The 13,267-nt window shown below is 42.1% G+C and overlaps 1 protein-coding gene across 1 annotated transcript in view; it reads right to left on the minus strand.

The window, feature by feature from the left end:
• The window catches only part of KCNMB2 (potassium calcium-activated channel subfamily M regulatory beta subunit 2), a 239,990-nt gene extending 231,234 nt beyond the window's left edge, over window positions 1-8,756 (minus strand). Inside the window, exon 1 of the mRNA XM_039487056.1 lies at window positions 8,715-8,756. Coding sequence (XP_039342990.1) covers window positions 8,715-8,752 — 38 coding nt within the window. The 5' untranslated portion in view covers window positions 8,753-8,756. The remainder of the gene's footprint in view (window positions 1-8,714) is intronic.
• Between the last annotated feature and the right edge of the window lie 4,511 nt (window positions 8,757-13,267).

The following is a 13,267-nucleotide window of genomic DNA, read 5'->3' on the forward strand; positions in this document are numbered from 1 at the left end:
TTTTACTACCCTTGCTTCTGCATTGGTGCTGGCAGTGCTGCCTTCAGAGCTGGGCAGCTGGAAAGCGGCAGCTGCTGGCTGGGAGCCCAGCTCTGAAGGCAGAGCCACCGCCAGCAGCAATGAGGAATTAAGGATGTCACGGTATGGTATTTCCACCCTCACTTCTGCACTGCTGCTTGCAGAGTGAGTCCATCAGTCAGCAGCCACCACTCTCCGGCCACCCAGCTCTGAAGGCAGCAGGGCAGAAGTAAGAGTGGCATGGTATGCTATTGCTACCCTTACTTCTGCACTGCTGCTGGCAGAGCGCTGCCTTCAGAGCTGGGTGCCGGGCCAACAGCCACTGTTCTCCAGCCCCCCAGCTCTGAAGGCAGCGCAGAAGTAAGGGTGGCAATACCACAACTCCCCTAAAATAACCTTGTGACCCCCCCGCAACTCCCTTTTGGGTCCAAACCCCCAATTTGAGAAACACTGGTCACCCCCGTGAAATCTGTAGACTATAGAGTAAAAACACACAAAAGACCAGATTTCATGGTCCATGATGTGTTTTTCATCGCCGTGAATTTGGTAGGGCCGTAATAATGACACATTGCACAACCGCTTGAAAGCACAGTACTCTAAGCCACACTCTGGGACTTTCACTGTGCTGTAGATTCACACGTGGCTTGCTGTGCTCACTGTTCAGACAAGCCCTAATGTGCCTGAAACTCAGGGACTTCAGTAGACTGAAAAAAGCAGGTCAAGGATATTATCAATAGAGATGGGTTAACAAGTGCATTAACCTTGGTCATGGTGTAAAGTGCTCAGACCAGTGTTTTATGGGGGAATCAAAGTGCTCAGGTAACTGAGATCAGTGACTGTTTGTTCTTATACAGTTTTTACAACTCCTGCCTGCAAACGTACTAATGAAGGCAGTGCCCTCTGAAAGATGGGGTCACAGTACATAAGAACGGATATACTGGCCATCTAGCCCAGTATCCTGTCTTCCGACAGTGGCCAATGCCAGGTGCTTCAGAAGGAATGAACAGAACAGGTAATGATCAAGTGATTCATTCCCCCATCACCCAATCCCAGCTTCTGGCAACCAGAGGCTAGGGACACTTCAGAGCATAGTTTTGCATCGCTGCCCATCCTGGCTAATAGCTACTGATGGACCAATCCTCCATGAACTTATCCAGTTCTTTTTTTGAACCCTGTTATAGTCTGGGCTTTCGCAACATCCTTTGGTGCAGTAATGGGACTAGGTAACTTAAAGAGGCTGATTGAACATCACTTTAACTTCAGAATAATTAAAAATAATCTTTGCAGTATGAACATTTCCTGGAAAGTGATAAGTGTTTTGTTTACCTACAGTAATTTTTATTATCTGGAGCGGTTTCAGCTTTTTGGGCAGAGAGAAATGTAGACAAAGCCAGTCTATGTATTTTGAGCCTTCCATCCATCCATCCATCTGAGCCAAATCCTTAAAAACCAACCAACCCACCCACCCACCTACCAGTAGCATATACATTTATTCAATAATTTTTTCTGGGGTTTGCAAAATTATGTATTTGCCAAATACTTTGCCAGTTATTTCGCTGGCAACATACTCAAAAACATTTAGTCAAGTAATGTATTTAATAAAAAACATTGGCAAAAGAATGGGTTCAGCTAATTGTGTTCAATCCATTCTGCTCTACTTCTCTATGAAGCTCTTCTATTCTAATTTATAGAGCATCTGTTACTGTAGGATCTGGACATTATATTAGTAACATTCATCAAGGTACATGCATTACATGCTATATTTTCTGTACCAGTCTGAGCTCTAAGGAAGTGTGCTGGCCCATTGGGTATGTGCACATCTTAGTATGTGTCCTTTTATTTAATATTAACAATTATCTTTAAAAGAAATCTATATTTAGCATTTGAGAAGACATGATTTTTGGGCTGTAAGAGTGTGACTCATCACTGGTTCTCCCCCTTGTGGCCAGGCAGGGTGTTGCAGGGCCTTCCCCTCAGTTTCTGTCAAATTGCCATTCAGGCCTCCGGGTAGCCCACAACTTCTTGTGACATGGCCCTCAAGTCAGGTTATAAATAGTCCCATCCCTTCCTGGGTAAACCAAGAGTCCAACAAATAGTCTACTGATCTCACATTGGGTCCTCAGCCCGACTCTGGACTGAATCCTGAATCCTTGCCCTTGGCATCAGGGAATTTTGATAGTCCTTACGCCTCAAGTGAGGATATTTCCTCAGTGGGTCAGTAGGGGAACTCAGGCCTTCTCTCTGCTCTGGGCTCTAGTCCAGGGTCCCTTTCATGAGCGGCCAAGGCCTGATTATGTAGATCCCTTGCTCCTTCCTGGACCATTTCCTACCTTGCCCTGTCGTAGGCTTTTCACATATACTCCTGGGTTCTGTAGGACCAATACAACTTCTTGCTGTGCATAGCAAATGGCTTCCTTTGCTCAGCTCTGTACAGTGACTAGGCAATATCAACTATTATTGTATATAGCCCATCTGCAGGAAGTCTTTTTTACTCTCCAGCTTAGTCCTTCAGAGGTATGTAATTTCAGATCTTCCAGGTAAGCAACCCCATCACCTTCAGCTTTCTCCTACCTACTAGCTATCCTTATCATATCTTTCTTTTAGGGTTGGTACTGTTGTTGTTATTTAGTTGGATTTCAGTGGCACCCATGGGCCCAAATCAAGATCAAGACCCAATTGTATTAGGCACTGTACAAAAACACATAATTCGAGACAGCTGACTATCCCAAAGAACTTGGATTTTATGTGGAAAAGACAGATGAAAGGTGAGAGAGGAAACAGAGATGAAGAAACATGCCCATGGATCACATAACAGCTCAGGGGCAGAGCCAGGAATACACATCAGGTTTCCTGAATTCCAGTCTAGTAATCTATGCGCTAAACCACACTGCCTCAATGTACTAGTCTTCTAAGGCCCACTACCTAGCCTGAGTGTGACCACAGGGCACACACCCACTCCAAGTAGCATGGAGTGCTCCTGTTTCTCCTTCTCCAGCACTGGGCAGTTTGTTCCAAACACATTTTGTTTTGTCACTGGGCAAATTTTAATGAATGAGTTTTGAACAACTCTAGCATTGGTATATCGCTAACCCTAATGCCACAATATATTAAATTAGGGTTTGCTGTAACTATCTTCTGACCTGAGAACCATCTACATTGTTAGACTTTCTGTTTACAGTGCGTCCGAAGAAGTGAGCTTTAGCTCACGAAAGCTCATAAAAAAATAAATTTAGTCTTCTTTAAGCACAGCCACAAGTGCTTTTTTTGCTTAGTTAGTTGTGGATGAAGTGCTGCCATCTATTGGGTATAGTAGGAAACAATTTTCTACAAATTAAAAATCACACCGCACTGTATTAAAGCAATCCTATGGTATGAAAATATGAAGTGCTGTTAAGTCTAAATCCCCTCACAGACTTCAAACTAGTCAATACCAGCAGAGCTGGGCAGGAAATGGTTTTCCTGTCCAATGAAAATTTTTGAGATAATGAAAAATGTTCCTTCCTGTCGTGAATCAGGATGAAAAGTTTCAACAAAATAAAAATTAAAAAAAAATACATTGGGCTAATCAAAATACTTTGTTTTGAGTTCAACCATTTAAAATTTTAATTTATTAAAAAACCCAAGTATAATTAGCTTATCTTTTGAAATGAAGTCATTTTGAACTGGAAAACAGGAATATTTTGTTTCAAAAACGTCAAAATAAAACCTTTCACAATTTCAATTTTTTTCCCCAAAAATGTTTGAGTTGAAAAATTGTTGAAACTGACCCTTTCCCATGAAAAGTTTCAATTGTGATAATTCAGCATTTTCCAAGGGAAAAAATGTTTCATCAAAAAATTCCCCATCAGCTCTAAATACCAGATGAATAGACACATGTATGCAGCGTAGTTTCTGCTGTGTATCAAAGTACATTGCTTTATTCCCTCAGCAAGACAACACACATTTCTTAATACAAGTCAAAATACCTAAACTCTTAAATACTCTTACAACAACTGCATATTTAGGATAAAAATTTAAGATAAAGGCACATTTAGAACTCTATGCAAGAGTCTCTACTACTCTGGAGTGTGTCTCTGAGTGACAGATCTAGTGTCACACTATAGCGCAGCAATTTACTCCTCAATGGTGTCAGTGATGCAATATCAGAATTTCACTATAGATAAAACTATCTGCATCTCAAAGATCTTTCCAGATATGCAGAGAGGAGCTGCACATCCCAAGAGGGAAACAAGGAATGGAAGAAGGGATGCAAATGGATCAATGGAAATGGGCTGGATTTCTATTGGTGTAAATTAGCATTGGTCCATTAAAGCCAATGGACCTGATTCTCATTGACACTCAGGCTCATTCACACTGCCAGGGCCTTTATAGAAATGAGAATCAGGTCCACTGAATCTATGCTGGTTTACACCAGCAAAGGATCTGGGACAAAAACCGTATACTCTTTACGTAGCTATGCTTTGGATAGGCAAGGAATACAGAATACGCCACCTGTTCTTACTTACTTGCCTATACAGCACCATGCACACAGCTTGCAATATATAAGTAATAATCATTCTGTCTCAACTCATGTGTAGACAATCTAGGAGGCAGGATGCCACACGAGGAGGTATTTTACTAAAATAACTCTTGAAATACCTTTGTTAAACATAATTTTCAGTTCAAAGACATGTGCCTTTGAAAATCTCTTGCTTTGACATGTCAGGTGGAGAGACAGTAATGTGTGATATGGCATGTGTCAGCATGTTTGACATCATGCAAATATCAGAGAGGTAGCCGTGTTAGTCTGGTTCTGTAAAAGCAGCAAAGAATCCTGTGGCACCTTATAGACTAACAGTATCATGCAAATGACACTTTACAACGCAGACATAAAAGAACATGATGCTTTTTCAATGATTTATTGTAGGGGGGGAACTGCATTATCTTCAAATAAGTTTGGAAAATAACAAAAGAATTGTCAAGTAACTGCAATCGATTATTAGACAATCACATGGGATGGAGGGTTATCAAATTCAATATTTGACAATTACCATTGCTTTGCTTTTGAAGGTGGATTTCTTTTTAATATTTCAGATTCTGTCTTTACTATCTGATTCATTTCTTCCCCTTTTAAGATATTTTCTGTTTTTATTTCCCTCCTGACTTTAATAACCCACTTTATTATTTTCATGGTGACCAGTTAAATCTTCTCATGTGGCGTATTCTGATGAAGGCAGTTTAAAATATTATTATTATTTTGATCCTTTTGTGTACATCTATATTTTTTTTCCAGGTGGTTGCTCTGTTTGTTCTTCTTTGTTTCCTGCTGAGTTCCAAAGTACCTTTATTTTACAGGTGGTTATTATTATTATTTTTTATAGTCTTCTCCATAGATACCATCTAGCAAGCTGGTAAATTACTTTTTGTAACCCTGAGTTTATATGATTGACATGATTTCTCTATTTTACTATACAAATACAGCTGGATTGTTGAAAGTTCAGGTGCAGGACATAAGAGAACATGAATAAAGTCATGCTAGACACTTACAATAGTGGAAATCTGAGCTCTTTGCTCCAGTTGAAAATATAGAAGAAAGGAAAAGATTAAATACAAAGAGCCTCATTCTACTCCTATTTATACAGCTGTAACTCTGTTGGCTTCAGTGGAGTTACCTCCAGTTTATGCCTGTGTGTGTGATATCAGAATCTGACCCTTTATCTTTTATACAGACTGTGGGTTTGATTCTAATCTATTGAATGGGAGTAATTCCACTGAAGTCAGTGGAAATACTTTGGTGTAAAACTTGTGTGAATGAGATCAGAATCAGGCTCCATGTTCTCAGCACAAACTGAGTGTGTGTTAGTGCCGGTGCTAACTTACAGTTTAATTGTCTAGATCACGCACTCAAGGTTATAACAGTATCCCATTTTTAACTACCATAGTAACTTCTTTTCCCCTCTTGCTGTTTTTATTAATAATTTCCATAGACCCAGCTTACACACTCTTCCTTGGCTGCCACTGAGGGCTGATAGCCTTGGCGGTGACTGCTTCTGTCCCAGTGCAATTTAGAAAAGGCAAACCGCTATAGCAAGAAGCATATTGGAGGCCTCAGTGGCAGAAGGGAGACGTGTGATGGAAAGTAAAGCAAGTGTTCAACACCAGCATTGGCCGCTGCACTGGGCAGGCTGACTCCTCTTCACACATGGATTTGCCAAGTTAAATACAGTTTAACCTCTTAATCCCCCATGAAATTGGTGGGTTTACAGCTAAAGTTTGAAGGCTGATGCTGCAATCCTTAGGTAGAACTGCCATCAGCTTCAATGGGCATTATTATTGGTATTATGAGAGGACCCAGCTGAGACTGGGGATCCATTCGGTCAGGCACTGGCCAAGCATATAGTAAGAGACATTCCCTTCCCCAAAGATCTTACAGTAAATGGACAAGACAGACCAGCGTGGGAGGGCAAACAGGGCACAGAGAGGTGCAGTGATAGACAGGAGTGGAATTTAGGTTTCCTGAATGCCATATTCACTAGGCCACATTGCTGAACAAGTAATTCAGTAAAAAGCAACAATGAGTCCTGTGGCACCTTATAGACTAACAGACGTATTGGAGCATGAGCTTTCGTGGGTGAATACTCACTTCGTCGGATGCATGTGGTGGAAATTTCCAGAGGCAGGTATAAATATGTAGGCAAGAATCAGTCTAGAGATAATGAGGTTAGTTCAATCAGGGAGGATGAGGCCCTCTTCTAGCAGTTGTGGTGTGAATACCAAGGGAGGAGAAACTGCTTTTGTAGTTGGCTAGCCATTCACAGTCTTTGTTTAATCCTGAGCTGATGGTGTCAAATTTGCAAATGAACGGAAGTTCAGCAGTTTATCTTTGAAGTCCGGTCCTGAAGTTTTTTTGCTGGAGGATGGCCACCTTAAAATTTGCTATTGTGTGGCCAGGGAGGTTGTAGTGTTCTCCTACAGGTTTTTGTATATTGCCCATCCTAGCCACCATGGATGTGGAGGCTCTCTACACAAACATCCCACACACAGATGGAATACAAGTTGCTAAGACCAGTATCGCTGATGATGCCACAGCACAACTGGTTGCTGAGCTCTGTGACTTTATCCTCACACACAATTATTTCAAATTTGGTGACAATATATACCTCCAGACCAGCGGCACTGCTATGGGCACCCGCATGGCCCTACAATATGCCAACATTTTTATGGCTGACCTGGAACAAATTTGCAAATTTGACACCATTGTCGCTTTTTACAGATCCAGACTAAAATGGCTATCCCTCCCATACAAGTAATTTAGGGTTCTCTTGAAAGCAGTTAACTTTAAACACTGGGGAAAAATTCTGCCCTCTGTTACACCAGCATAAGCCTGTAGTAACTCCATTCTTATCATTGCACCAGTGTGAATAGGAGCAAAATTTAGTTCATTATATAAAGCTGCACAAAGACTTCAAAATATTTTTGAGAACTATCCATTTACTTTCTTATATTAATTAATTCTGATTGTGCTCACTCACCTGTAACTGCTTTTCACAAATGCTCTAGTGAAAACATTTACTAGCAGGAATATTTGCAGCAACGATGGATTATGAGCAAATAGTGGAGAATATTCATGGAAAGTGAATTTTGAAAGTGTTACTGTTAGTATTCACACAAGAAATCTGATTCTAAGCATTATGCTAATCCAGTCAGAGATCAGAAACATACTATGCAATCTATGTGGCCAATCAAAACTAACAAATATTAGTGAATTTAGAATATCAAATAAATGCAACACAATAAGCTACAGAGAAGAATTTGGCAGAATTATTTGGTGAACAACATGGAATAAATAATAAATCTGAGAAAGTTTTAAATTGTTTCCAGATACTGTTGAAAAATAGAAGAGGTGAAGTTTTTAAAATAGATTATTTGCTGCTAATACATACACTTACACATATACACAGATTTGTTTGTGAAACCCTTTGCTCTCATAACTGAAAACTTGGCTGTACTGTATCTATGCAGCTCACAGTAAACCTGACCAACTGAGTGAGTCTACCTTAAAAAACAAACAAACACTGACATAAGGCATACAGGAAACCTTTGGGGCAAAAGTTTGTGTCGCCAAATCTTGTATTTCCTGCATGCATGTAGCACCAAACTGTATTGACATTATAGGATTATAAATTAGGATCTCTTACGCTGTCCACTTTGTACTACCATTATAGCTTCATGTTGATATTTCCAACAGAGCAGCTGCTTATTTTATTAGCCAAAGAGATTCATTGCACATCTTGAAAATGCCCTTTGCACCATGTCTTCATTATAGGATTCAGTACAGCTGAGCAAATACAACTACTGTAATATGCACTAAATACAAGAAGATAATAACACCAGGATAAACTCTGATTATTTATAGTGTACACAGTGAAGGAAAAATATAGACGTTCTTTGCAAGTAGGAAAAAAGGGAAAATGTATTTAAACTCTACCATGGAGGCCTAGTGAACCTTGTTTAAAGGATTACCATTCTCATAACCTCTAAGTAATAGACTTTAGCAAAGGCCTACAGGCAATTCCTTCCTTGGTATATTTCAGGGCTGCTCCTCAGCTGGAATTCTTAATATTGTGGTCAGCTAGGAAAAACAGCTGTTTATTATTTGCCAATTAGCTTTAAGTAATGCACCACCCACCCAGAACAGCTTAATTTTTTCCACTTACCCCCATTTGTCTCTTGGATGTTTGAAGCAAAGGTTCATTTTGTCCTGCAGCAGAACAGATTCTGTGCTGCTGCTTTGTATTGTCTCACCCAGTCATAAAAAGTATCCTGACCAGAAGGAAGTGGAAAACAATACGTAAAACAAACGCAGAAGCCCAGGAGGAAAGCTACACCCCAAAGACCAGCACTAATAGCAACCAAGAGAGAGCACTCCTCCTCATTGCTAACTTTTTCCAGTGGTGCCTCCGTAGTTCTTTTGGAAATTAAATTCTTTATGATGCAATTTCTGTTGTAACTTTTCCTCATTCCCATTGCAAACAATTCTTCACAGTTAGTATTGACCCAGAATAAACTATCTGGTGCAATTTTTTTTTTGGTACCCAAATAAGCAAATTAAAGCAAAATATAACTTAGAGGCTGTATTGAAGCCAGTTGACATCTTTAAGAGCATACTCTCAGGGAGGAAGTAATTCTTAAAGGTGCATTCTTCCATAATGTTGTATTTGAAAGACCTACCTGAAAACTGAATGCTATTTTAAATATCCATCTACAGGACAGTTTCTTGCTGGACAGAGCAGGTATGGGAGAATATGAAGGCAAGTTATGGCTTGATTTTTAAAAGACTAATGGGCAGACAGGTGAAAATATGCTACACTGGCCTTGCTGTTTTTGCCTCCTCAGTATTTCTAGCACCAAAAGGTGTCCCTTGCTGTGGGATTTTTTGCAGTGCTTAAAGTCACTGGGCGTGATTCTACTCCCTCGCTGATTTTTACACGGGCATAAGCCCTGTTGACTCTAGGGCTGTTTATCCTGATTTACCCTGGGGTGAGTGGAGAATCAGGTCCATTGTGCATGTGTGTGTACATATTTCCTGAATAGAAACATTTAGCGTTGATATTTAATATACGTCTGGAAAAAATACAAATATTTTTCCTTCAGATGAAATAAATGCCTTTGACAGTCAAATTTTTGCCACACACTTACTCAGATTCAGGAGGAAAACTAAAGGCTGAATCATATTTGATAATGCCCAGAATGGTTGATCCTTTAGTAGGATCTTTTATCTAAGGACATAGGGCCAGATTCTCTTCTCACATTGCTATAAATCTGGAGTAACGTCAATGAAGTCAGTAGAGTAATACTGAAAGTAATTAAGTCAGGTCACTTACCAGTCTAAATGAAGTCAGTGTCACTTATCTATTGCCATATACACTTAGTAGCCAATCCAGACAAAAAGAATTTGGTTATTAAAGTGTTTCTGTACCAGTGTTCAGCCATGGAAAGCAATTCACAATTATAAAGTTATAATTGGTATCCAGTGACTTCTTAGTCTTGCAAGTCATAAAGATACACTGTCTGCTCCCTGATCACCATGCATAACACCTTGGTTCTGCAGAGGGTTGCTATGTGGGAATGCACAGCAAAGATTTCTTAATGGTGACATGAGTAGACAGACAGATTAAATAATTTAGTGCTTGTGAAACGTGCCAGATTAAGTTCTAGAGAATTAAGTCCTCTGTTGATGCCCAGAACGAGGGCAGCATAGGCAACAGCAGTTCAATATTGTCCACATTGCCCTGCCAATGTGCCTTGCCCTAACCCAGAGGCAATACGTCCAGAAGTGAGAGAGGAGTCTAGTCTCCTTGTCTTCCCAGACAAAGTCAGTTCCCAGACTGCTGCACTGGGCAGCACCGTATGGGGAGCAGGTGAGCAGCCCGCAGTGGTGAAAGAACAAGTTAAGGACTATTTAGAAAAGCTGGACATGCACAAGTCCATGGGTCCAGATCTAATGCATCCAAGGGTGCTGAGGAAGTTGGCTGATGTGATTGCAGAGCCATTGGCCATTATCTTTGAAAATTCGTGGCGATCAGGAGAGGTCCCGGATGATTGGAAAAAGGCAAATATAATGCTCATATTTAAAAAAGGGAAGAAAGAGAAACCGGGGAACTACAGACCGGTCAGCATCACTTCAGTCCCCAGCAAAATCATGAAGCAGGTCCTCGAGGAATCCATTTTGAAGCACTTGGATGAGATGAAGGTGATCAGGAACAGGCAACATGGATTCACCAAGGGCAAGTCATGCCTGACCAACCTGATTGCCTTCTATGATGAGATAACTGGCTCTGTGGATATGGGGAAAGTGGTGGATGTGATATATCTTGACTTTAGTAAAGCTTTTGATATGGTCTCCCACAGGATTCTTGCCAGCAAGTTAAAGAAGTATGGATTGGATGAATGGATTGTAAGGTGGATAGAAAGCTGGCTAGATTGTCTGCTTGATACCAGTTGCTGACTAGACATCGAGCCATTGATCACTACCCATTGAGCAAATTTGCAGATGACAGTAAACTGGGAGGAGAGGTGGATACACTGGAGGGTAAGGATAGGGTCCAGAGTGACCTAGACAAATTGGAGGATTGGGCCAAAAGAAATCTGATGAGGTTCAACAAGGACAAGTGTAGAGTCCTGCAATTAGGAAGGAAGAATTCCATGTACCGCTACAGGCTGGGGACCAACTGGCTAAGCAGCAGTTCTGCAGAAAAGGAACTGGGGAGTACAGTGGACGAGAAGCTGGATATGAGTCAACAGTGTGCCGTTGTTGCCAAGAAGGCCAACGGTATATTGGGCTGTATTAGTAGGAGCATTGCCAGCAGTTGAGGGAAGTGATTATTCCCCTCTATGCGGCACTGGTGAGCCACACCTGGAGTACTGTGTCCAGTTTTGGGCCCCCCACTACAGAAGGGATGTGGAGAAATTGGAGAGAGTCCAGCGGAGGGCAACGAAAATGATTAGGGGGCTGTGGCACATGACTTATGAGGAGAGGCTGAGGGAACTGGGGTTATTTAGTCGCCATAAGAGGAGAGTGAGGGGAGATTTGATAATAGCCTTCAACTACCTGAAGGGGGGTCTAAAGAGGTTGGAGCTAGGCTGTTCTCAGTGGTGGCAGATGACAGAACAAGAAGCAACAATCTGAAGTTGCAGTGGGGGAGTCAACCACTCCAGCCCTGGAAGGGTTAAAGCCAGCCCTGGTTGAGGGCTGAGGTTGCGAAGGAAAGCCTGGGCTGATTGGGGAAGGCAGTAACAGCTGGGGCCATGTCCCAATCAGGCCCAGCAGATCCCTATAAGAGGCTGCGAGCCAGGAGCCCAAACTCTTTCTCTGCTTGTAGAGAGAGAAGGGCCTGGCTGCTAGGGAGCCAAGCAGGGTACTGGGAGTGGAGCAGGGCTGGGGGAAGGCTAGAGGAGTTGGGTAGCTCCAGCCTGGAAAACATCCAGGCTGCGGCCCTAGCTGAGGGCCTAAGACAAGTACTGGGGTTGCAAAGGGACAGCCCAGCCATAGGTAGAGGCAGCAGGTCCAGACATGAGTAGCTATGATGCCTATGATGAGTAGCTTACACTGCAGTCTGCCCCACTGCATGGGGGCAAGTTGGTGACTGGCAGTAGCCTATGACTGAGGTGAGGTGAGGTGGGGGTAGTGGGTGGGGCTTCCCCTGAGTGAGGAGACCCAGAGAAACAGTGGGGGTTACTGCCAGGGATCAGCACCCAGTGAAAGGGCCACTCGGGGTCCGGGAGGGACATGGGGGCCAGCAGTAGCGCAACACTGGCCGACAGAGGTATTCTGGAAGCTAATTCCCCAAGATGACCAGCAGGAGGCGCGACTGGGTGAGTCTACGCACCATTACAGGGATGTCTAGGTAGGATATTAGGAAACACGATTTCACTAGGAGGGTGGTGAAGCACTGGAATGGGTTACCTAGGGAGGTGGTTGAATCTCCATCCTTATTGGTTTTTAAGGCCTGGCTTGACAGAGCCCTGGTGGGGATGATTTAGTTGGTGTTGGTCCTGCTTTGAGCAGGGGATTAGACTAGATGACCTCCTGAGGTTTCTTCCAACCCTAATATTCTATGATTCCACAGATGGAATTTTCAAAAGAGCCTAAAGGTGCCCAAATCCCACTGAGTACAATAGGACATGGGTGCCTAATTCCTTTGTGTTCTTTTGAAAATCCCAACCACCATCTCCTCAATCTACTTTCTTTCAGACAGCAAACACACTTTTTTGAATAAAGGTGTTAAGTGGACCCATTTCTACTTGGAGTGCACCGTAAAGTCATTTCATCCAGATTACCAAACAGCCGTCACTCAGTTGGTGATGACTTTGGGAGACTACCACCTGGAGCTGGATATGAACCAGTATCCATTGGGAGTCCTGTATGAGCATCTGAGGGCAGAATTTGGCCTAAGAACTATACTGTGTGATATTACAGCATTATAAAATGAAAGAGCTATGTGCAGTTAGAGACAGTTCAGTTTCAGTTCTGAAATTCACAGGGGTAAAAACAGACAGTTGTACCTGGGGGAAGAACATAGCAGCTAACTCTTGATTTCCAAGATTGTTTGGATTCATACTTTAAGAATTCTCCACCTGTCTCACGGCAACAGGGAACTGGACCATAGCCTACTCTCTCCTCTCATATCATTTACATTTGGAAATACCATCAGAAAACTCTATATACTGGCCTAGTCAATTGCTGTGACACAGCACATGTAGGAATTAC

The sequence above is a fragment of the Mauremys reevesii genome, linkage group 9, assembly GCF_016161935.1.
Source record: "Mauremys reevesii isolate NIE-2019 linkage group 9, ASM1616193v1, whole genome shotgun sequence".
Taxonomy (NCBI): domain Eukaryota; kingdom Metazoa; phylum Chordata; order Testudines; family Geoemydidae; genus Mauremys; species Mauremys reevesii.